This window comes from Ceratotherium simum, chromosome 36, assembly GCF_057802395.1.
Source record: "Ceratotherium simum simum isolate JZ-2026a chromosome 36, ASM5780239v1, whole genome shotgun sequence".
Lineage (NCBI taxonomy): Eukaryota > Metazoa > Chordata > Mammalia > Perissodactyla > Rhinocerotidae > Ceratotherium > Ceratotherium simum.
The window spans coordinates 14908536-14935266 of record NC_141935.1 but is presented as its reverse complement, the minus strand read 5'-3'; the positions used below and the strand labels follow the sequence as shown (position 1 = coordinate 14935266).

Here is a 26731-nt window from a genome sequence, read left to right as displayed (position 1 = left end):
TTCTCTCACAAGAAAGCAGTGCAGGTTCCAAATCCATTTCCTCCACGTTCCTGTTAAATGTCACGCAACTGTACCGCACTGCGGTCACTCTAAAGCTAACTGTGTAGAATACACATTCAGTGAAACCTCTGGGTGTTGTCACTGCCACAGCTAAATTTGGTCCCTGTCAGGGCGACATGAACATACAATTGGAGACCATTTTGTATATTCAAGATTATGGAACTCAGTGAAAAAGGGGGAACACAGTGATAGCTCTCTGTGTGATGATTATACTGGGACTTGGTTCTATCTCTCTGAAATGATTATGATGGAATTCATGGCAATAGCTCAAGATTCTAGTATATTTTGAAACTAAAGTCTCCCTCCTGCTCTCCTGCATAATATCCTCAAAGGGTATGTTTTGCCCCAATTAACTTGTTGAATAATTATGCTGCTTCAAATATTATTTTTTGGCACTTTGACTTATATAGGTAACGATTTTCCAGAATTCAGAGACATGTGGATGCCCCCCTATCTTAATGTGTAATTGCCTCAATTTTATTTCTTGAGCATATACAGAAGGAGAAAATGTCGGCCTAAAGAGTATAATAAACGCTTTCCATTGAATTATATTGATCAGTTTATATATTTTTCCAAAATAACGTAAATATAAACATTTTTCTTGTGACAGCTTAGCCTGATAAAAAGCAGGAGGAGGCAGAAAGGATTTCCCAAATGAAACTTGAAAGTTTAAACATTGCATCTAAAGCAGCCCCCCCATCAAAATGTAGGACTGCAGAGGACAAAAATGATTGGTAATTAATGACAAGCCCTTTATGCGATACTAATCCCTTACTATTTGCTAGGTTTCGGTGGTTGCATGAAGGATGTTCAATTTGCACGGGGTGCTGTTGTTAACTTGGCATCTGTGTCCAGCAGTGCTGTCAGAGTCAATCTGGATGGATGCCTATCAACTGACAGCGCTGTTAACTGCAGGGGAAATGACTCCATCCTGGTTTACCAGGGAAAAGAGCGGAGTGTTTATGAGAGGGGTCTCCAGCCTTTTACAGGTAAGGTGGAGGTGCTCCAGATTAGGTGTTACAAGTCTCCTCCTCATCCTCTCTTCCCTCCTAGCCAGCCCACTATGAGTCTCTATGAGTAATATTTTAATCTTTTTTATTTCCTATGTCCATTTAAGAATACCTGTATCGAGTGACAGCCTCACATGAAGGAGGTTCTGTATATAGCGATTGGAGTCGGGGACGTACAACAGGAGCAGGTAAATACTATTTCTATTAAAATGTCTATGTGCACACACATGCACATATCTGTGCATGCATCCTTATGCATGTAAAGAAAAGTAAGTAGTATGCTTATAGCAAGCAAGTAGTATGCTTGTAACCTTGGGACAGAGCATGCCTTGGTTTGCAAGCACATCTGTCAGGGGCTAAAATGCTTCGTAGATCAGTGCTTTTAATTTTTCAAGTATTTAATAAGTATTTCCTGAGGCTTGATTCTTTCCTCTTCAGATGCAGAAGGAAGGAAGTTCAAGTTGTCTTAAGGATTTAATAGGCCTGTATCTACAGTCATATATTTAAGGACAGGAAAACTTTACAGACTACATAGACCCCCAAGAAGCTAAAGTCAAGATTACCGTTGGGTGGCGGTGGCGCCCTCTTGCCTCTCTCTTGTAGTCAGCACATTTGAAACCCATACCCTGGTTGGAAGCAGATGTCTCTTATCACATCATGGCAGATGTTTGCTGTGGTGTTGACTATTAGGATCTTAGAATGACTCTCCCAGGATAGAAATTGCTGATTGGTCTAATTTTTTGAGTTGGAGGAAAATGACTGGGAGATATAATACATTAGATCCAATCTCAGACAACTGATCTATAAATGCTTTGTACTTCTGACAATGACCAAAAATCTTTTTATGTAATATCATCACGGGAAGGCATGTATCACAAAAAGTTTTGTGAATGAGTAGCCTTCTACTGTTTTGGGTCAAATATTTGTCAGAAAGGAAAATATATTTCCGTATGATTGCCACTTATGTCTCTTGAAGAAAGTATCCTCAGCAAGTCACAATTTGTCTAAAGATGTGTTTTTCACCCAGATACTCTCCCATACTTCTTATCAACAATGGCTTACTAACCCAGGCATCCTTTGAGGAATCTTCTCAATCTAAAAGATAATTAAATACTGAAATCGACTACTAAGAAAAATCTTCAAAGCTCTCTGCCTAAGATTTTCCAGGAGGGGACAACTTGTCACTTTTTCAGGATGATTTAAATGATATCTATTTATAGGCAAGACAATGAGCTGAATGATCTCTTACAATCCTTTTCAACTTCAGAGCTTGGAGAAAGATCTGATATAAAATATTCATTTGTTACTGGCAGGTCCTTTACCCCTATTTCACACTCCTCTACTTTATTAACAAGCACCCTATAAGGCCTACTTTCAGTCTAATTCAGCTACATAAATAGGTGTCTAGAAAGTGCATCGCTTACATGGCTTAATAGTCCCCATTTTGCGTACCACCGAGCAAGTATGCAAATAGAGCTCTGAATTTATAGCAATGATCTGACCACAAAGTCTTATGCCATAAATTCATATTTACGATCTGACCACAACACTGAGCAGCTACATGTTCCCAAGGGTTGGAGAATAATTGCACTATTTAATTATTTTTGAGTCAGTTTTGTTCTGTCCCTTATGAGAAGACCATCTGTTAGACAGTACTGTACTTTGCCCTGTACCACATTTCAGAACAAATAAAATCAACATCATTCCCATTGTCCCTTTCCTTGCAACTTGATTGTGTGGCCTGCCTGTTTTCTATTGATGCCCGTGGTGTTTTAACTGCACAGACAGTGGTTCTCCATCTCTATGCTTTCTCTCATTCTTTATGTCCACTTTGTTTCCCTGGAAGCTGTCCTATTTTATTGGTCTGAACAGTAGAGTCAGAGAAGGAGGATATTTGATGTGGGAAAACCAGAGTGATCGTCCATCGACAGGGCTCAGGAGCCCATAAGTAGTTAGAGCTGGTCTCTCATCCATCATCCTGCCATGGCGTTCCTTGGGCTTTTTCTCAGTGTCCCCAGTGCAGTCAGCTGTGATGAAGTTGTTACTGATCAGAACTGTAGAAATATCTAATAAATAGTCAAAGGTGATGGATTTTTAAAATTAGGGAACTCAGCTTGTGAGGTTTTGCAGTTCCTTTAAAATTCCTCATTTTGCATTATTGTTTTGCAATACCCCAAAGAAAATGTCTCTGAAAATGATTTTGTATAATCTCAAGGGCACCGGCTCCTCTAACCCCTACAAAATGCAATTAGCAATATATCCCGTAAATCATACCTGGGAGAACTTTGCTTTTTTAAAATTAATTGGAAAAACAATTGAATTTGGAAAATGAGCTCAGACGTTCAAGTGCGATACAATCACATTTGTGATATTTTTTGGCTAATACATTGAAGATATAAAAGTGTCAAACCACTATGTATAATAACAGTCTAATTATCTTGCTTCAAAGAGGTACATCATTATATTGTTTGAACTTGTTATCTGCCTACCATCCACCTCTTTCTTTATGAGTGATGTTTAAAACATGTCGGATACATTAAATGTTTTTGGAAAACCTGGGCTAGACTTGAAAGAACGTTATGTCGATGGAGTTTTGATGGTTTTGAAATATCGCTTCAACTGAATGGCTCAAGATGTGCAGTCATATTAAATCAATGCTGAAAAGTTACAACTCTAATAAATTGTATTTATGCTAATGGTTGAGTCTGATTTACTGCGGCCATTAAAAGTGAAGAATAGGGGCAATAGTCTTCTCAGAACTGCCATTTTCTCTACTTTCTCTTTTATTCTTTCACAGCTCCACAAAGTGTGCCAACTCCCTCCAGAGCCCGCAGCGTAAACGGATATAGCGTTGAGGTGACCTGGGATGAACCTGTTGTGGTTACAGGTGCAATTGAGAAGTACATTCTGAGAGCCTACAGTCTGGAAGGTCCCCATCTGCCCGTCATGCCCTCTGCCAGTTCTGAGTTTATCAATACCAGCTCCCTCACAGGTAAAGGCGATTCCTTAAGGCAGTAGATATTAATTTTCTTTTTGTTTTGACTTTAATAAAAACATTCTTCAAGGTTTTATTTCTGAATACATTAAATATTCATACATTTTGCCTGATTAAAAACAAGTACTGTCTAATAAGATGGAAGCTTGTATCCATCTAGGGTGAAAAGAATAATTCTATAGTGTTATAGGCTCTTATGGATAGCTTCATTACAAGGTTGATAGTTGCTCCATCCCCAAAAGATTAGGTCACAGGTGACTATCTCCTCTAAACACTCCATAGACATCTTTTAGGGATCCTGTACACGTATACATACAGAACCAGCTTACCTATTTCACCACACAAAAATTTACTCTTTGGGACTCGCCCAAGTTCACAGCACCCTTATTTGTTGTAAAATTGTTGATTAAACCTAATTATGTCAAGGTGGAGGAATGAGTATTAGTGCATCAGCAGTTTGACTGGCAAAGCAGTGAATCAATTTCTCACAGATTGGAGTGGAATATACTCATGCACATCACACACGTGTCCTGTTCTTGAATTTGTGCACGTGTAGCAAGACAGTAGTTTTCAGCTTCATGAAATGTTAAAGCCCATTTAAATGGAAAGTCAAATTTAAGCCTTTGACCAAAAAAAGTAAAATGCATCAACACATTTCATTTTTCCTTCTGTCGAAGAATTTTATAACTTGAAAATTTATATGGATTTTAGAATAGGCTTAATTATCTTTCCAACATATCTATTGGTCAACCCCCTCAAGCCTTTACTTCCTTTTTTAGATTCCTTAGAATCTACAGCCCAAATATCCAACCGGTTTAAAAAATAACTCACATCTCCCACTTCCTTCTTCCCTATTTTATACACCTGATAAAAACCCAACCTGATTAAGCCCACAGTTTGCCTTGGCCCAGGCTGCACTTTGCAGCTAAGCAGGCTGGAAAAAAACAAGCAGTTTGTCACTAAAAATTCTCAATCCCCATTTTCAAATGGACATTCAGTAATGATGCCAATCCTACCACATATCTCTAATGAGCTCCTTCTCCCATTCTCCTTATTGAATATTTTATATTTTTCCAAATTATCTAAATGCTAACCTCCCTTCCTCATCCCACTCAAATGATGGTCTCACATATTAGATTATCTTAGACACCAAAGAAGAAACAGAATCTATCACATAGGATTTCTGTCACTTTCTTACTACCGAATATATACATTAATTGCATTTTACTGACTGATAGGGTTGTCATTAGGGGTTCAATGAATTAGTGTATGCTAAAACATTTAAAATCATTTTTGGCATGCAATAGGCATTTGCCATCATTATTATTTTCATTTTTATTTTTTACTTTTCTCTCTTTTTCCTCCCTGTTTTTACATAGCTTCCCTTATTGTATCAAAAATAAAACCTTCAAAAGTCCTCTGGACCCCACATGCCCAAGTTTGGGAGCCACTGCCCAGCTGGCTTCTTCCCAGGATCATTCAAACTCTGTCAACTCCCATTGTTAAGCACAAACAAAACAAACCAATTACAAAAATCTTTCTTTTATCTGAATTCCCCTCCAGCTGTTGCTCCCTCACTCCCTCTTCCCAGACTTGGTTTCTAGCAAGAAGTGTATCTTGGATATTGTCCCCATTTCTTCATTTTATCTGGCTTCTGCTCACTTGCCTTGCTAAGGCCACCACCAACTTCTGTGTTTACCTGTCTAAGGAACTTTATAATCCTGGTCTTCACAGCTCAACAGCATTCTACACAGTAGATTTCTCACCAGTTCTTGGAATATTTCTTCACTCCTTTGACTCTTCTGTTTACCTCCCGGTTCTCAGCCCCTTTTCTTACTCCTTTGCTTGCTCCTTCTGAAGCTTGACTCTACATTTTAGAGAACTTTAGGGTTTAGACCTGGGGCCTTTTCTCTTTCTCTTTTTTCCTACAGTCTTGTTCCAAGAACCACATCGATTCCCATGGCATCAAATGCCATCTAGATACTACTGACTCCTAAATGTACGTCCTCACCTAGACCTCCAAATATGTGTATCCAATGGCATTTGGAAAAATTGACACTTCCAATAAACGTCTCACAATCTCTAAACTTACCCTATCCAAATCTGAACTCCTACTCCTCCTGCATTCCCAATATCAATAAATGACACCTCCAGCCACACAGATAATCAAGCTCTGAGAGTCATTCTCCACTTTTCACATTCTCTTCACACCTCATATCCATGTTTGTTGATCCATTTTTCAAACTATGTGTTAAATTCATCCATCTCTCCCTTTATCTACTGTCCAGGCCAAATCACTACAATCTCTTACCTGAACAACTACCATATTCTTTTTTTCATTGCTCTTTTTCGTTACCCCTACCATGAGTCTATCCCACAGAGCAACCAACTATCATGTTCCTCCTCAGAATCCTTCAATTGCTTCCCATTGCCTCTCTCCCAATCTCATTTTGTCTCAGTTTCCTCTCATTTTCTGGGTTTCCAACTTTTGCTGTTTTAATTAATATGATTTTTTAAAAAGTCCATGTCTCAGTCTTTGGAGGAAGTCCTGACAATGATGGTAGAATAAATACTTTGAAATGGAACGACGGGCTCAAAGGCTCTTAAAGCATTGTACAGTCTTGGACTTTGAAGTCAAGCAGACATTGATACAAATCTCTGCTACCTATGCTTCCTGTGACTTTGGGAAAGCTACTTATCCTCCTGGAGCTTTCTTTAATATCTTAACCTCTGAAATGGGAGAATAATATTTACCTTGGAAGAATATTAAAAATATTAAGTGATATGATATTGCAGCTTTAACACTATTTAGCCTTGGACAAATCAGTTAACATCTGTGTGTTTCTGATTCCGTATAGGTAAAATGGGAATGAAATAACTACCTACCTCATAGCATAGCTGTGAAGATTAAATGAATCCATGTGTATTTAAAACACGCAGGACAGCGCTTGACATATAAAATGCACTGTATAGGTGTAGCTATCAGATGTCCATAAAGTGTGTAATATAATGCTTAACATATGATAATTTCTCAACAAAGGATTGTTATTTTTATACTGCCAAGTATTTGCCAAAAATGCTGTACAAATTATACTCCCACCAGTAAGCAAAATGTAAGATTGAACATTTCATTTCATTCTAATCGACAAGTTTTACAGTTACAAAAACTTTGCAAATTTTATATCAGAATATTGTTTTAATTTGTGTTTATTTGATTACTAGAGACATTATTTCCAATGTTTACTGGTCATTTGTACTTTTATGACATGCCTACCTACTTTTGTCGTCAATTTTTCTATTGGAGGATTCACATTTTTCTCATTGATTTGAAGCATCTCTTTACATATGAAGTATATTATACTTATGTTTGTCTTATGTGTTGCAAACCTCCCCCTCATTTCTCATTTTTCTTTTATTTTGATTTGAATTTTTATGTATAGATTATAAAAACAATTTCTATAGTTAATAAAACATAATTTTTAAAAAATTTAACTTTCTATAGTAATTTGAAAAAAAACCCCTACTCGCCATTCAGGGTAGACTAATATTTGTTTATGATAGATACCATATTGATAATATATAATGCATGTTCTTTGAATTAGTAATTCTAAATTTGAGATAAGATTAAATCAGAAACTGGAGGCAGAGAGGTTTTTCAAATTATACTAGCTTCTCCCAAGATTCTGAAGGATATTTCCCCAGAGTAGAGTGCCCCCAGGTTCAAAGCCAGTCCAGTATACTATTCGATGTTACTATATGACATGTCAAGCATGTGAACGGTGCACAGGGAGAATACAATTAGAGAACCATTGACCAATTGTTATTTATTTTTATACACCCAACCCGTAAAAAAACTAAGGAAAAAGCCTCAACTATCACTTCAATTTTGTCAATTTCTCTTTGGGAAACTGACTTTATTTTCATATTTTTGTTTTTCTTATTACTTTTAAATTCATTATTTATATTTTTTCAAAGTCACATTGTTTTATGTATATTTCTGTAAAGAGAATCCAGTTTGATTTAGTTTTATATTCAACTTGAAATTCTCTGGATTTTAATAGGGTAGTTTAACTCATTCACATTTATTTTTAAAATTTGCATAATTGTTCTTATTTCTGCCATCATGTTTCATGCTCTCCAGTTTTGTTATTGTTTTTTAACGCTTTTTTTGCTGTCCCTTTATTTTCTCTTCTTGCTTATGTGGACTATGAATTCTCTAACTTTTTCCCCCGCAGGGGATTTTAAACGTATATCTGCTGCTCACAATTGTGAAAGGAACAGGCAAGGACATATGTAGGAGGTAATCTTAAAGATCATAGAGGACTCTGGTATTGCCAGGTGGACTTTTATTGTACAGAATCAGGATATTGATGGAGGAGGATATGAATTGAGAGGCACCAAAACCAGCTTGAATAATTACCAAAGTCAGAGAATTTCGCAGTAAAAGAAAAAGAATACTAGAAAGTGAGGGAGCGGGTGTGAGAAAGCAGAGATCCAGAAAGCTGGATTTGGTGGAGATGTTAGGGGCGTGGAGATTGGTTGGCGGCAGGTGCTTTGCCAGTTGGTTGAGATAACAAGATACCAAGAGGAAAATAGGTAAAGTAGGTAGTGAGGAGTTTTGCTATTGACCTTGACAGTGATTCCCCTTTAGCACTTCTAAGGTGACTTTTGTTGAGATTTTAATGTTTAGTTTTTGTTGTTAAAGTGATATTTATTTGAATGAAACAATGCTGATAATGCACAAGGCAATTTAGCTTTATTGGTTGACATAGGCTTCTTTACCATTTAAGTTCAAAAATGTTATCAGAAAATGTTTTGGTTTCTTATCATTAATTTTTTTTCTGTTGTGTAGCAAACTCTTTTATTCCTCAGATTTGGGTCTTTCTTCAGCTTGGAAAGTTTGCTGTTATACATATGATCATTACTTCTGGTGAGAAACATCAGTTTTCAGTATTGTATATTTCTTCTCACTTTGTCCTCCTCATTCTGTAGAAGGTTTGTAGAGTCAAATCAATTGACGTTCAAATCCCAGCTATGTCACTTGTTAGCTGTATGATCTCAGGCAAATTTAAAAATATATCCCTATATCAGAGTTTCCTCATATAAATTGGGGGTAAAAACTTTCTTTATATTATGGAATTGTTAGAAAGATAAAAAAATGAGTAACCTACATAGAATATTTTGCTCTGAAACAGGTACCTAGTAAATGTTCATGAATTAATTATCTTATACTATTCAGTATTTCTAGGTTACTGACACATAATTGTTTCCCTTTTCATTTGCTGATGTTTACACTGTTGATTCTGCTTTTTGAACCTTCTAAGGTGATTTTTTAATTTTTCAGTTTGTCTTTTATAGATTTGCATTTTTTCTCATCTCATCCCACTCACTTTAATTTCTGCCCACCTCTCAATATTCTCAATTTTCATCTCTGTTATTTACCACTTACGTTCTGTCTCTTCTTTAATGGATTCCAAGTTCTTTTAGATCTTATTAATAGCATGAAACTCATGATTCTTAAATTTTACAGGTTTCCTGAAGAAAACCCTCCCTAAAGCATAATAGTCTTCTGTAATTCGAGTGCTATGTTCTCTTCTTCCTTTTGAGTTATGGATGTTTTTCCCATTGGCTAAAAGCACGCCCCACCTCCACTTCCACAGGTCACTTGTCCCATCCCTAAATTTATCTTCAGACTGAGTGTTCGCTCAGGAAAATTAAATCATTTCACTGGGCATCTAGTTGCTCTTAATAAAAACTTTCACTGGGATTATGATGGGTCAACTGAGGTAAATATGCATTAGCCTCACAGCAATCTGTAACCTCAACTCCTTTCTTCCCAGTATTTGGTGAAGAAGGAGTTCTGAGAGCTCGTGGGCATTTTGTACCTAGCTTGGAATTAGGTCTGCCATGGGCTCTCATTCAAGTAGTCCATTTGTCTGTCCTTCCAGGTATTTCTAAACCTCTGGTCATTCCACATGGATCCTTATAAGGTAGTAGTTCTCAATCATGGTTGCACACTGAGCCACCTGGGGAGCTTTAAGAAATACTGATGCCCAGCCACCACCTGCAAAGAGTCTGATTTTTGGTCTGGAACGTAGCCTGGGCATTGGCGTTTTTAAAGTGTCCGCAGGTAATTCTGTTGGACGGCCAGCACTGGGAAACACTGGTAGAGGGAGGAGTCTGACTAGTGAGCATATCTCAATTTTACCCAAATTTATTTTAAAATTATCTCAATGTTCCTCATTTCTTATGACCGCTTACTTCCACCTCCCAACTGAAACTTGAAAATGTAGGATCGAAAAAAATCAAATCTATAGAAAAATGATAAAATATTAAAAATAAGTAGATAAAATCAGCAAAAGAAAATCATAGGACAGCAAAAACTAAGTGAAATGATTATTGGGAAGAAGTGGGAGATGATGGTCAGACTTACAAAATGCAGACAGCAAAAGGAAGAAAAATGCATACTAACTAAGAGAACTGGAAGCATAGAACCGTGAGACAGAATCTTTACCATTCATGAATTTGGCTACCAGAGGATTAAATGAGATAAATCCCAGTAGCAATGGAGAGACCAAGGGTTAACAGCCCCACTCAGGAGCAAACGGGCCCCTTTGGGCTGCGGGGTCTGGATTCTGTGCCCTCCGAAGGCCAGGGTTCAGAGCAGGGAGTTCGTGAAAGTTCATTTCCTCAGCTGCAGCCTCAGGGTAGAAAGCCTGCAGTTATCACTCCAGTGTATCTTTAGACTTGTTGCAAAGGGCTGCAATTAACTCTGCTAGGCTTTTGCTGATTCTCCCTCCAGCATTGTAGACATGCGAAGCTGCGCCCCGGGAGATAGTCTTGGCATTTCCCTTAAAACCAAGGGCTGCTCAGAAAGCGACTTCACAATTTGATTTGAAATAATGTCAAGAATGAGTGGGTTCAAGAATTTGCACATATACAATTCTTTTTTCTTTAAGATATTAAATATGTAAACTTAATTATCAGCATAATTAGTATAACACCTGGCCTAGTGCTGGGATATAATTGGTACACAGAAAATATTTTCTCAATTTTATTGTTGCAATATATTGAGCTCAAGTCTAACAGATTTTTCTTCCTCAGATAGAATAATAAATAATAATAATTAACCATATTTATTATTCATTGTAGTTTAGCAGAACTAATAATAATCTGTCACATGACCTAAATAAATCTAAATTTAAGTAGAAAAATAAATGAAAGACACAATTTATAATGCAGTTGATAATATAGCTTTTTCTATGAAAACTGGTTCAGTCCTTATATTCAGTAGACTTTAATCTTCTACCTGAGGAAATTGGGTGACATGCTGGACATCTGTCTCTCATTTGTCTCTCTTCCGCAGCTAGTAATAATTAGTGATTCGCACCTCTGTTGGTCATCAGATGATTCCTGGGATGCTTATAAAATGCAGATTCTTGAGCTCTACACACAAGATTCTGTATATTTGGGTTAGGATTTAGAAATCTGCATTTTGCCAAGCTCTCCAGTTGGTTCTCTTGCAGAAAGTCCACGGACAACATATTGAAAAACACTGGGTTAGAGGAATGGCTGGATGAGAAGGGGTCATTTTCAGCTGCCGGACTTGAAGTTCTCTCTGCTTTGCTTCTGCCCCTTGTTCCAACTACATTAGCTTTGTGGGCTGAACAATGTCAAGGGCAAGTGAAGAAACAGAGACAGTGTCAGCAGGGCCTCTGCCCCTTAAGGGCAGTGCTTTTGAAAGACACCAGTGGAAGGGAAGGGAGAATTACTTGGGATCTTGATAAAATGCAGAATCAAATTCAGTAGGTTGGGGATGTATTGTAAGATTCTGCACTTCTAACAAACCCAATCCTCTCATCCTCTTCCCCAGGATGCCTAGTAGAAAGGCAGGAAGCTCACTATTTATATAGAAAATGGAAAAATAACCAAAAAACAAGTTCTAAATTGTATGCTGCCCATTAGGTTCAGAGAAAAAGTCGACCAGTGCAATTCAACATATGAAATACAATTATAATCTTTGAACATTTTAGTGGAGTCATCTGCATGTATTTAGGGTACAAACATTTAACTACACACCTTGGAAGTGGAGAAGACATGAAGAAAAAAGCAAAAAAAATTTTAAAATAATGTCACAGGCAACGGATGCTATCCAATCCTGAAATTATTGATACCTGTTGACTGGAAAGAATATGGGAATATTTTTAGTGTTTTCCAATCATTGACAAAAAATTGAAACTCGTTGTTAGTGTGTCTACAAAGAGCATGTAGAACCGAGAGCCCTAGAGAACTATAGATAAATGAAGAGTTAGAAGCATACACAAAACCAAATGTGCTGTGCTTTATGGGTCATATCAGGGATTGTCAAGGGAACTTTAAATCATAAGTGATTTTTGCCTTATACCTGACCTCAGAACTTAACCCCAGTTATCAGTATATCAATAAGTAAGTAAGATGCTACTCCTTATGTGTATATGTATGTATATGTATATGTCTTTAAAGTGCATGCATGCATATACATATATATTATATATATGTTATATGTAATAGGTACTATTATCATACTTACCTGAGAAGCCTACAGAGAGATGACTGTAATAAAAACTTCAGTACCATGCAACTTTTTTCTATTCAACTGAGAATTCTTACTCCACAGTTGTTAAAACTGCCTATGGGTGTTCTCTGTGCATCCACATTATTTCTTCATTGGACAATAAACTCCTGGAGAACAAGTGTTATGTTTTATATTTCTTTTAAGTCTTGCTCAGTACCTTGCTCAAGGTTAGGTGATCAATACACTTTTCTTAAAGGAATGAAGGAATAGATAAATGAACAAATGCAGCTTTCTGCTACGAACCCTGTAGTTAATGTTAGTATTAATATAATGTTAATATATTAACATAGATATTAATGTAGTTAATATGTTAATGTCGTTTTATCCTGAATTGAGTATTGTACTACTGGTTCTTACTTATGCGTCAATAGTGCTATAGTCCTTTAATGTTAGGAAATAATATACAGAACTATCACAACTTAAACATACATTTGGAACTTAATATACATATTCCCAATGGAAAAAAATGTATTAGGGTGAACAGAATCTAAATATTAATTCCAAAACTTATAAGACCTCATAATGGAACTCAAGCATTATACATTTGCAATTAAAAATACTGGAAGCCAATACTGCTGCAATGCTGATAATTACACAGAGCAGAACATATTCAATTGTGAAAAATGAAAACATTATATACTGTGTTCCAGGCTAGTGCTAGATCCTACCTTTGCAATCTGCTTTGTCTTGTTATTTTTTTATTGTGGTAAAATACACACAACAGGCAATCTTCTTTTATACCACCAAAATATAGTCCAAGACTCTTTCTAAAGTATAATATTATATTATAAAAATATTAAAGTTTTATGGGAAAAAATGGTAAAGATGTGTTTTTCATTTTTAGTAATTTCACTTGCAAGACAGAGAACCCAATATAACAGTGAATTAAACAAGATTAAGTTTTTCTCTCTTGGTAATAGATGTTCACAGTTAGTTAATGTAAGGGATAGGATGTTCCGAGTGCCAGGGACCAATACACTTCATCTTTTAGCTATGCCATCCTTAGGGACAAGGCTTCTGCCTCATGGTCCAAGATGGCTGCTTGAGCGTGAGCCATCCAGTCTGATTTCCATCCAGCAGGAAGGAGAAATGGTTGGAGAAAGATATGCACATTCACTTTAAAGACATATTTCAGAAGTTATTCCACCTTTGTTTACAGTCTATGGTCAGTATTTAGTCACGTAGTTATCCTTAGCTGCAAGGAGTCCTGGGAAATGTTATCCTTATTCAAAGTGGCCATTCACTCAGCTGAAAATCTTTTTATTTTACTGTGGAAGAGGATGAATTTTGAGGAAGTCTTTGCCATTTTTTATAGTACTCCATAAATGAATATTCCATATTTGTGGTTTATTACAAACTATTTCTTTAAATGTAAATCTTGAGAGAAATTGGTCTGAAAGAATTCATGGGACAAAAATATAGCCTATGACATAAATAGTAAAAATAGAAATGATGTAATGTTCCTGCTTAGCTAATGTAGAAGAATTTCATTAGGTAATGCAGTGTTGATGAGTTAATAGCTTTGTCTCACTCTCCTGAATACCTAATATGCCTGAACTACTTGTGCATTGTGAAATCTTCAGATAGGCCTTTTTACAAGGTATTTATTTTATTTTAGGTGGTAAGAATTTGCAGTGCAGGATTTGGGTTTCTTTTTGGTAACATGTTGTACCGTGGTTAAAAATGACAGTAATATATAAATTTTGCTGTACAGTGATAATCAACTAGGCATGTCTATAATGCTATAGTATTTGATAGAAATACTTCAAGATTACCAACCAGATTTGATAAAGGAAAGGAACAGTCATCCCAAGTTTTCTGTTTTCTAACTTTTATGACTATTTTATATTGGTACTGTATTTGGAACTAATGGAAAAGGAGATATATAGGGGCCAGCCTGGTGACATAGCGGTTAAGTTCACGCACTCTGCTTCGGCGGCCCAGGGTTCGCAGGTTTGGATCCCGGGTGAGGACTGACACACCACTTGTCAAGCCATGCTGTGGTGGTGTGCCATACAAATTAGAGGAAGATGGGCATGGATGTTAGCCCATGGCCAATCTTCCTCAGCAAAAAGAGGAGGATTGGCAACAGATGTTAGCTCAGGGCTAATCTTCCTCATAAAAAGACAAAAAAAAAAAAGGATATATATATATAGAGAGAGAGAGTAATGAAGGAAAGTCCAATGTTGTACACAATAACACACACACATATATACACTGATATAGAGTTTTATATGAATCAGTCATTTTCGTAAGGGAATAGTACAGGCATACCCACTTGCTCATTTTGGGGGATAAACATTTTACTTTCTGTTTGTATACAGCAGGATTTGTAACAAATTCGAACCTTTTAACACATTTGAGGCGTGTTTTAATTGAAGCATTTGCTAGAAGAAGTGTGCTCTTATTTTGAGTATCATTTCTGCAGTAGGTCTCTTTTCTTCCTGTGGAACTGGAGTCCAGGATGCATGGGAAGAGCAGATCTTGGAGTCAGAAGACACAGATTTTCATCTCGGCTCGACTGCTGGACTTCAGCAATGTACTTTACATTCTGCCAACAGCAGGCCCCTCTGTACAATGGGATAATACTCTCAGAGGCTTTTCGCAGGGACCTAAGACAGTGATCAATAAGGGATGACTTTCATTTCCTTTTCTTTCTTTTCCTCCCGTCTCCTTGCCAACCTCCCTGCTTAGTCAAGGCCAATATTTTCTTGGAGCGTTCTAATGATTTCAGTGTCAGCCCTTTATGTTAGATAAAGAGTTAACACGTGTGGGTGGCTTCAAACCAATTGCAGCATTAGAATGAAAATGACAGAGACTCCGTTGTTCTTACCACGAAGGCATTGATTAAAAATTTGAGGTTAGATGTAAACCTGCTGAGAGAATCTTAACGGGATAATGTTTTGAGGTCAATTAAAATCACTGTTTAAACTGTTCTCAAAGACTGAGATTAGACCCTATATTTTATAAAGAAAATAAAAGAAAAAAGACACTTTTTTTTCCTATTTATAAGCATCAAAATCTGTTTAGTCTTTGATCCAAGGTACATGATTTTCTGCACTCCCTACTAGAAGTTTAAAACAAGGTCAGAAAGTCCATTTGAAGGGAATTAAATGTAAAAAATTAGTTTTAGAGTTTCCAAAGGATTACCTTATGTTTGGGGTAAGCGTGTTTACTGTTTCGCCTTTTGGTTAAAATGAAAATTGACTTTCATTTCATAAATATTGTAGATTATTTTACTTAAAGTATTACCAAAAACACAACAACAACAAATGCCATCTTCCTAAGCTACTAAGAATCAGAGGAGAAGCATCCTGGGTGTGTTTCCAGATCTCTGTTAGACTGTTAAATTTTCATCCATATTTAACAAACGTCATTATTCAGTTTCATGGGGTCACTGTGTCAAAATGTCTGTATTAGAACTTTAATTTATTTTCAGAGGTTCCTTTAAGTGGGCAGGAAGCATGCCATGTTGGATTGATTTATTCTCTTGAATCCATCCACTGGTTGGTTTGCAGCTCAAAACTTATTCTGGGATGCAGACCTAAAAATTAGAATTTATCAGCACTGCAGCAGAATCCTGAGCCAGAAAAGTCTCCTTCTCTTCTGCTTTCCTTCCCCTGGCTGGTTTTCTTTTAAAAAGTGGGTTCTTCCATGATGTCTCCAGGTCGCAGTAGCGGCTGTGCCTGTGTGGTATCCCTCACCAGATGGTCCTCTTAATAAATGCCTTGCTCTCGCTCACCCTCACTGTCTTGATCCAAATGTGAAATGCCAGCAAATAAATAAGAGCATTGTGCTCTGATGAGTTCTCTTGAGATGGAGGAAGGCTCTGAGGAGTGGAAGCTAGAAACAGCTTTGCTGTTTGCTGTGATTGTTCCTAATTACTGGCCAGTAGGTAGAATACATCGTTTAGATAATACAGAATTTAAAGATAGAGAGGAAGAGAGCGCACAAATTCTCCGTATTGTTCCAAATGGCTTTGCTAACATGAAAATACTCTTGGATTGTCGGAGTCCGTTTGAAATATCGTGCATGATCTTTGCGAAGGGACTGCAGACTTTGGGCTCAGGGTAGGCAATGGCTGTATGTAGATTTCCCCGCCAGACTAAAAGTGCAACGGAAATGAGCTGGTAACGAGAGCAGAGCAGCCAGTTCTTTAATTGAATTAAAAGCTGGGTGACATCAACGCAGACACCTGTCCAATTACAGACAGGCCAAGGTGTTTACCATTGCTGTACAAGCGATTCGAAGATGACAGAAATCTTTCCGCCCACAGATTAACATAATGAAGGAGAACAGATTACAGTGGATGCCGGCCAAACACCTAGGTTGGCAGCTGGGGGTGGGGTGGGGGAGGGAGGAGGAGTCTCCTCGATGATGTAAATAGAAACAGAGTCCTTTTTTCTTCTCCAAAATGTTTCTGGCTTTTAAAAGGATGCCATTTTGCTTTGTGGATCAGGCTTGGTTTCCAGGCAGAGCATTTATACTTGTCTGTATTTAGTCACAGGAGTTCATCATAAAATTCCAACATCAAAGCCGACTCTTTCGCTGTTTTCTGGCTTCTCCACATACAGAGTTCTATTAGAGGCACAAAAGCTTGCACAGCTGGTATCAGCTCCACAATGATTTTCTCTTAGGTAGTCAGGCTGCCACCAATTATTAATATTTCTCTTTGGCTCCTTTGAAACTTGAGGTTAGAGCAAAGGAAAGAAAGTGTTGGAAATAATAATCTCTCAGTCAAAAGAAACAATATCTGTTACTTTGCTGGTTCTCTGGAAGGGGTGTGGGGTTCTCTTACAGTGAGGGACACAGCTGAGTGGCACTAAGAGGATGAAAAATCTCCATTTTTTTGGTCATACATCAAGTGCCCACTTTTGGTAAACCATCATAATAGCTGCTGGAAAATAGGACAAGTAAAAAGTAAAAGGACATACCTTCTGCATTCAAATAGTCCCCAAATCATTGTGAGGGACTTTTAAATTGCGTGACCCTCCAGGATGAGGCTCTTCCCTTCTGCTAGGTGGAAATCCTCAGAGCACACAATTTGGAGCCACATGCACTGGGGATCTTAAACTTCCTCCTGTGATGCACTTCTTTCCCTTAAATCAAGTCCCTGCTCCTGCTCTTACAGCTCAGGCTTTCTGCACCCACTGAGGCCCACAGGACTGCAATTCAAAGGGAACATCCTTACTTAACTTCAAACTCCCTTGGTGGGGCATGTCAGGATTTCTCAATGTGAAGCATTAATGCAAAATGCATTATCGCTTAGCAGTGAGAGTTCTGGTCCTGCTGGTGCCAATGATTTTAATCTGGATACCAAAGCTCCTGTGTTTCATGGGATATTAACACTTTTAAGACATCAATAATGCTGACTTTATGCTTATTGAATGTTTTTTCAGCTCGCCCTCTTCCATTATCGAAAGGGTCTGGCAAGTTTCCTGACATGGTTGGGACCATTTTCTGATTTCACAGAGTTTTGTGGCTGAAAGGGAATTTGAGAGGTCATCTGGCCTGCCTAGAGGTAGACACGGTCTCAAATTCAAAGGGAAAAAAAACTCCTCTGTGATGTCTCCCAAAGAAATAGACTTATATGCAAGCCAATCTTAAAAGTTCTCACTGTCAGGATATACTTCTTTATTTTAAGCACTTCAAGTGTCATAAAGGGAGACGACCCCACTTTCTCTTATTGGGTTTCCTATAGACACAGAATATATGCCACATTTTTCTGTCCAGGATTCCTTTATAAATATGTCATACTGTATATTTTCCAGTATTCTTTTTAATATAATGCTGAAATATGCTTTCGATGATTATCCTTTTTTTCTTCTTTGTCTTTAATTAAATATAGATCTCCTATCATCTAGCACTAGGAAGTCTGGCTCTTAATAAATGCCCTTGCCCACGTGGCATATAGGCAAGCATTCTGCTTTATGTATTAATCTATGTATTGCTGATATCATTAGGGTCCTTCTGGCTCTATTTTCTTAGATTAGAAACTGTGTAAAGATCAGTTGTATTCTATAGCAACTTTCCCAGAGACATATAGAAGAAAAATTGATAAATGCCTTTTGATGATGATACATGATCGTAGTAGTACTACTTCCTTTTTTCCGGGAGAGTATATAGTCTAAGTATGACTCTGACACTTAAAGTAGGGCCCTTGGGCCAATCACGCAATGGTTTTCAGGGATGCATCCAAGAAGGGCTACCTTACTTAGTTTTAGAGAGAATATACTTATTCTCTTTCTTTGGTAAAAGCAGAACTTTATTTTATAAGCATCAACTTTAATCCATCCTGGTAAACTATCCATACTGAAAAACAAAAGAGACAAATTGTCCCAGACAATAGGATGACTTTGTCACTATTCTGATTTAGTGATGACCCTTTGGTAGACCAGCCCCTTCCCCAACCCAATGGGTCACTGTAACCTGACAAGAGGAGAGAAAATGCTAAATCATTACCCTACTCCTTTTATTGAAGTAGATAATGCTAACATATATTTAGAGAAAATGATTCTGATGGTTTTACAAACTTTGTGAGACACAACATTATGAGCAAGATTCCCTCTGGAAATAGAAAAGAAATATGCCACCTCAGCCTCGGAAAGCACAGCACATTTTTTGAAAGTGTGATTTACAAACCATCCAAAACTTTCCACCTGGGATTCAAAGTTGGCAAGAACCAAACATCAGCTCTCTTCTTTTTTTCTGTTTTCCATTTCGCAGCTCTCATTTCTCAGCGTTGATTATTGTTTCACCTGCCTTGAAAGGGGAAATGTGAGCACTTTGATAAATGGCCCGAAAGATGATCTAGTTTCTCTCCAGTATCTTTCTTTAAGAATCTCAGGGGGTCGGCCCCGTGGCTTAGTGGTTAAGCGTGCGCGCTCCTCTACTGGCGGCCCTGGTTCGGACCCCGGGCGCGCACCGATGCACTGCTTCTCCGGCCATGCTGAGGCCGCGTCCCACATACAGCAACTAGAAGGATGTGCAACTGTGACATACAACTATCTACTGGGGCTTTGGGGGAAAAAAAGGAGGAGGATTGGCAATAGATGTTAGCTCAGAGCCGGTCTTCCTCAGCAACAAGAGGAGGATTAGCATGAATGTTAGCTCAGGGCTGATCTTCCTCACAAAAAAAAAAAAAAAAAAAGAATCTCAGGATTTTTCTATGAAACACGATTTGCTAAACTTCTCTACCAAAGCACAAAGCTGAAGAAAGCAAGTTTGATGATGAGAGTATTGTCTGTATTTTATAATATCCTTAAGGTTTAGGAGAAAAAATTAGCAAAAGAATTTCATGATATACATATACACACAAAATAACTCCTTTAGTGAAGGCAAGAAAGATTAAATAAAACACCGAAGACCATTTAGTGACTGTGAACTCAGTATCTTGTTTGACATGATCCTTCTTCAAGTCTACATTAATACCTTTCTTGCTAAGTTGATATAACAGTCACAATTCCACCATTGCACTTCAGCTATGATTTGGAAAGAAATAATGTCTCAGGATAAGGTACTTTGTAAGGTCGATCTTCAAAATTGCAAAATAATGAAACTGCTTTTATAATGTTTCTCAATAATAATATGACCTGGATGTATGACACATCTTCATATAAAAGACTTCAGAGTACTGACCTGTATACAACCACTGTGTCTTTTTGGACACAATATTCCTGCACCCCAGCTAAGTCACGCCCATCTATGGGAGGCAATGCTTTTGACATATGCCACAAAGGTTAAGTGATGAGCAAAGGAAGCCAATCTCATATCCCAACACATTTTCTTGCTCACTGTAGGATTAAATGTTTCATTGTCTGGGGGCTGATTCATTTCTTGTTAATAAGGCATTATACTAATTCACACATGCACGTTGTCTTATCTAGACTATTGCAATAGATTCAAACTTGGCAATAGGAAAATTGTGACAAATGCCAAAGATTTTTCAAAGGATGAAATGGCTAGAACATATCTTACAAGGATACCTTAGTTTTGAGCCTGGAATTTTGGGATCATGACGGATGCATTAAGAAATGGGAAAATGAAGCTTATGAAATAGTTTAGGCTGTCGGGTCTACATTGGGGCATGTTGAGAGTGAAATGCTAGTGGGACATGCAGGTGGGATATGTGACCTGCAGGTAGATATGCAGACCCAGAGCTTGGAGGAGAGACGTGAAATCTGCAGATATAAAGGAGGGATGAGGCTTGATGAGCTAACAAAGGCAAGTGTTCTGAAGAAGAAAGAAGCCTGAAGACTCAACCTTGTAAAACAAATGCTATTTCAAGGACTGTGAAAGGAAGATGAGTCAGTCAGGTCAAGGAAAGAAAGGAGCTCTCAGTACTTTAGAACAACTCAAGAAAATTCAGTGGCACAGAAGGAAGCTGAGGGAGGCCAAGTCCAGTAAGTAGAGGAGAATAAGGATTCAGGAGAGATTACTTGATCTGGAATTTAAGAGATCACTAGTGATCTTTAAAAGATAAAAATCAGTATTTGGTAGCGTAGTGCAGGCAGAAACTGGGTTGTAATAGGAACACAGCTTGGACTGACACAACTCTGTGCTGGAATTCTCTACTTATATAGCTCTGTGATGAGCACTTTATATTCCTAAACTCATTTAATCTTGATAGTAACACTTAGAGGTAAATACTGTATTATCCCCATCTCATATCCCCATGATACTATATTATCCCTGTGAGGCCTCTCTTTCAAGATGAGTACCACTATTATCTGTTTATAGATGAGGAAACTAAGGCACAGAGGTCTGAACAACTTGCCCAAGCCCATACAACAAATCAGTAGCAGAACTGGCATTTGGACCCAGGAAACGTGGCCGGAGCATCTGTGTTCTCGACACTACACCACCACATGATGAGGGTGCATATGTGATGATGTAAGCTTTCTTTTAAGGTGTTTAGTGGAAGGAGAAATAACTCCTGAAAAGAAAGTGAGCTCAAAATGCAGGTCGTGGTCCGGGAGATTCAAGAGGAAATGACAATTCCAGTGGCAGGAAAGAGGGAAAGCAAAAGGTTATGACATGAGGGGGCTTTGAAATGAGAGAGAGCTGAATGTGGCATGAGATGGTCACACGGGTATGCAGATTAGTTCATTGGCTTGCTGTCGTCTTTGGCCATGAGCTAAGACGATGGTGCCAAGAGCAGCAGAGAGGCTCCGGTAGCCCAGGGGGTGCTGGGGGACCTGCTAGAGTGAAGACTTGTAGGCGGCACAAGGGACCAACGGCAAATAGGAGGTGCGAAAGCAAACAACGGCTGTGGTCTCTGCTGCGTACTCACTCATTGCTCTTAATTTTTTAAAATTTTCTACTTGGGAGGGAGTACAGGGAAACATGCATATTAAAGTTTGCATTTGAATGATGCAAGCTGTCACCAATATTGGCACTTTAAAACAATAACACATTCTCTAGGCTGTTGAAGATTTACTCAATAAAGAGATACCATGAGTGGGACCATCTTTTTCTAAGAATGATGATAGTCTATGTGGTTGGGAATAAGAGAGCTCTGAAAAACTTATGCAATGAAAAACAATGGTGAGCAAATACACAAATTATATTTTTGATACTTCTTTAATTCACAGGATTAACTAAATAAAGAGCTTCTGCTTTGATTATGAACACCAGTAAACAAAATGTGTTTTCATTTCTAGAGGAACTTTTAATTGCTGAACAAATCTTATAGATCCACCACCAAGTCAAGTTAATTCAACACTTCTCTGTGCAAGACTTCTATTTAAGACAGGTGTCTTAAGTAAATAAAGTAATAATTTTGCAAGTAGAAGTACAAAAGCATAATTATCTACTTTGCTAAATGTTCAACTATGTTGATTTGCATATTTGTTAGCTGCAACATGAACAAATAGTTTGTATGTGTGTATCCTACCGTTAAAATAATGAAGCCATTCTTGGGAGTACCATTTCCTGAAGTGTGTTAATAGATGTTGCATAAAAAGGACTCTCCAGTTAAATAAGGTTGAAAAATGTGAGGTTAAAGAAAATTCAATAGTTTTGTTTCTGCAGGAGGTCTAGGATCCTGGAATGGGATAATATGCATCTCTACTGTCAGATAGACTGTGCTCTGCTTTACAAACTGTACGTGGAATCCCCCTATTTTTACGGGGGAAACATCTCAGAGCACTAGTGTTCTGAGGAATGCATTTGGGAAAATGCTGTTTAGAGCTGTCTTAATAATAAGTTGGTCACACAATTTTTTCTCGCTGGTCACTCCATTCTGCAATCAGCACACAGGCCAGAAAATGAATTAAAGAGGCAAATGTTTTTGTTTTATATCTCTTACTGTCTGTGTCTCTACCTCTCTCTCTCTTATACACACACGCACACATACACACCCCACAATACTTTTTATAGCTGCTTACGGTAAACATGCAAATCTCTTTTTTTCCCTTTTATTATAGGCATATTGACAGGCTTACTACCCTTCAAAAACTATGCAGTAACCCTGACTGCTTGCACTGTGGCTGGCTGTACTGAGAGCTCGCAGGCATTGAACATCTCTACTCCACAAGAAGGTAAAGTAATTTCAAAGGTCTTGACTTCCACATTTCAGTCATGAATAATAAAATAGGAGAAGAGCTAAATGCTGCAAGGCCATTTGCTGGAAAACCCCAACCTAATTTGATGACAAAGTGCATTGCCAGGCCATAATTGCTCCATTTTTTGGGGGGGTGCGAAAATGAATCAAACCCCATACCCTTTAATGACATGCATCTTTAATAGCTGTAATGCAGATTAATGGGCTTTTTAATTGCTGTTACATTGTTCATGCAAGAGCCTTGTCATTAATATGAAGCATCTGAAAGATTAATGAAAGCTTCCTCATTTTACTATGGCTCAGAAGTAAATCTAGAGACAGTCTGACTAAAAAGAATTGATTGTATGGCACAGTATGAAATTGAGAATCAAACGGTTGATTTCCATGGTCTCTTTTAACTGCTAAACACCAGCACAGGCAGCAATTACTTCAGTTTGATGGAACCTCCAAATGCCAATCGAGGCATTATTAATCACTGCTCGGTTCCTTCCGACTTAAGTCTCACTTTTGTTGCACTTGAAACTTACAAACTGTTGGCATAAATTAATGTTTCAGAAAGCCTATGTAAAGAAGGCAGTGAGAAAGAGAAAATATTTTAGCACTCCAAAGCGTAAGGTTTGCTCAAGCATCAGAACGCATCACTTCCAGAAATAACAGCTCTCAAAACATTTGAAGCACTGTTACTTCCTATATCTCTCTCCCAGATGAGAGGAATTACACGTTTCTTTTACTGTCTAGTTGTAAAGTTATTTAGGAGATTTAAGAGGTTGATCTTTAGGGAAAAAGAGTCAGCTAGTCTTTCTCTTTCTCAGGATCCATCCATCCCCCTTCCTCACTCCCTCTTCTCCCTCCCCCACCCCTTCTCCTTCTTTGAAACCCTGTAGCAAGTACCACTTGCACAGAAGATATATAAGAGAAAGACAATGGCCCGTATGCTGCAACTGTGACAGGATAAAGGAGTTTGTAAAATCCTTCTTGTGACCCTTTATTCTTTCCGCTTTGCACTTGACCTAATCAGACTCCCTCACCTGGACCACACTATCAGTGACCCATCTTCAGCGTTTTCTCAATGTTCTCTCCACCCAGTCTACAGAGACTAGCACTCTTTCCTAATGTGTCATTGCTTCTGCTGGGGCACATGATCATCGTCCCCATTTACAAATACTTCCACCAGCTTCAATATGGGACAGATCATCCTATATCTCTCATTATATTCTCTACATCACTACATCCTCTGTCCAGGTTTTGCCTGGTACCCTTCAAATCTACTTCACAGCTATATGCCAGAGGGATTCCTACTCGTCCAATTCACTATTTCCTTTCCATTGTTTATGGAATTCCCAGTGTCTAGTTTTTCCTAAAATTTATTGCTCATTTACTGAATGATAGGTATGTTTAGGGTCATTTGTTAAGAGCTTTTCATTCCTATGACTCCAATTCGTTGACCATTACAGAAAATGAACAGACCTCTTCTTCAAAAAAACTTACACACAATGTAGTTTTCATACATAATTAATTACATTGATTCTGTACTTTCTGGCTATTTCTATTACGGAGAGGTTTTTTTTTTTTTATAGCTATTAATGAACTACTCTCACCGGCGTTGCCAATCTTAGATCAAAAGCTCGTCGAGGGTAGGGATGCTATCTGTTTAATTGGCTTTAACAGGTACCAAGTAGAGACTATGGGTTAACAATACCTTTGATGAAGTAACACAGGCATCAGTCAAGTGAACTGGTGTAAGTACTCCCCATCTATCACTGATGCAAATTCTCATAAATTCAGGACAGTTATTTAGTACTGTTCCTAAAGCAATTACTGACAAGCTGCCCACGAATCAGGAACATTTCCATGCTTGGAATTTCAGGTTTATTCCATGATTTATTGGTTTGAGTCTGAAAAGTTTGAATTAGAAAAGGAAACTAAAATTAGACTCTATAAATCTTTTTTTTTTCCCCACAGCCCCACAAGACGTTCAGCCACCCAGAGCCAAATCTCTTCCCAATTCTTTGTTACTCTCTTGGAATCCACCCAAAAAAGCCAATGGGATTATAACTCAGTACTCTTTATATATGGATGGGATGCTAATCTATTCAGGCAATGAAGAGAACTACACAGTCACAGGTAAGACTTTTATAGGTATCAGAAAATAATTATACTATTTATAATACAATATTTCCAATAGTTTTAAATACATATATAATTACCAACTAGAATATATATATATATTTTTTTTTTTTTTCACATAACTATAGTTAGCTGAGAATTTGGTTTTAAAAATCAGGTTACTTATTTTTGTCTCCCGCTAAACCACTAAAATTCTATGATCTGTAGGGTTACATTATGCTTATGGTAAAGCCAAAGCTGAAAAAATGGAAAAGGGCTCATGTTGCCTCCCCTTCCCCATCACCCAAGGCTGCCTTACCGCGTCTTCTCTGCTGTAGATCCCCCCACTCCTTGCCCATCCTTCCACTAAGATACCTTTGCTCAGGTGCAGGGGGGCCTTGGAAATGGATCATCACAAAACGCTCAGCATATGATTCCTCTGCCTCCAACTGATCACAAGATTGAAGCTGGGATGCAGTGTGGTCCCAGTCCCTCATAGTGCCTGGTTGAGTCAATGATGTCATTTCAAACAAATTCCATTGTCACATAAGTTAACGACTTTAAAATCCTCATGAATGTGGATTCTTAAGTCATATTAAGGCTCAGAAGTATGACTCAGTCGGGTCTGAATTTTAGACTGTTTGAGAAGAAACATAGTATATATACACCCAGATCCTATTGTAAAGTCTGATGACACTTAAGTCAAATGGATTGTTGAAAACCTTGTGAAACACAAGAGGCCTACAGTGAATATGTTGTCTGGAATCTGAATTTTGTTTGTATTTGTATAGTAATCATAGTGGTTGTATATTTTATAGTATTTTATACACTATATATGACTATCAGGTGAGACATCGTTAATGAAATATTGATTGATTAAAAAACTGAGGCCTAGAGATATTAAATTCTGCAAGAAAGGTCACAACAAGTTAGAGTCAGAGGCAGGATTAATTATTTAGGTCTTTATTCCTTCACATTAATGCCATGTGCTAAGGTTGTAACAGGGAATCAGCCAGACATTGTCCCTCCTCTGTTGGTGCTTGTGACTTCACAGGGACACATACAGATGCAGGTGTGAGGCGTTTTTGGACAGGGCTATGGCATTTATCCAACTGTGTTCTCAGGGTTTACATTTTTTGTGTCCTCTCTAGTCTGAAAGCCTTCAAAAGACCAGAACAATTACTTTTATATTTTGCTCATCATGCTCAGATAGAATTCTGTAATTCGCATTCTATGAGGTAGATATGATCATTACCCCCTTTTACAAATGAGGAAATTGAGGCGTAGAAAGGGTGAGTAACTTCCTGAAGGTCACACAGCCTGTGAGTGGCAGACACTGATAGCAAGCCCAACATTTTGGCTATGATGAAGAGGGCGTGGTT

General features: G+C 37.9%; 1 protein-coding gene across 1 annotated transcript in view; it reads left to right on the top strand.

The window, feature by feature from the left end:
* Positions 1 to 26731, top strand: part of USH2A (usherin) — a 761558-nt gene that overhangs the window by 342571 nt on the left and 392256 nt on the right. The window contains exons 28-32 of the mRNA XM_087424358.1: positions 846 to 1049; positions 1178 to 1258; positions 3868 to 4062; positions 23107 to 23220; positions 25206 to 25367. Coding sequence (XP_087280484.1) covers positions 846 to 1049; positions 1178 to 1258; positions 3868 to 4062; positions 23107 to 23220; positions 25206 to 25367 — 756 coding nt within the window. The remainder of the gene's footprint in view (positions 1 to 845; positions 1050 to 1177; positions 1259 to 3867; positions 4063 to 23106; positions 23221 to 25205; positions 25368 to 26731) is intronic.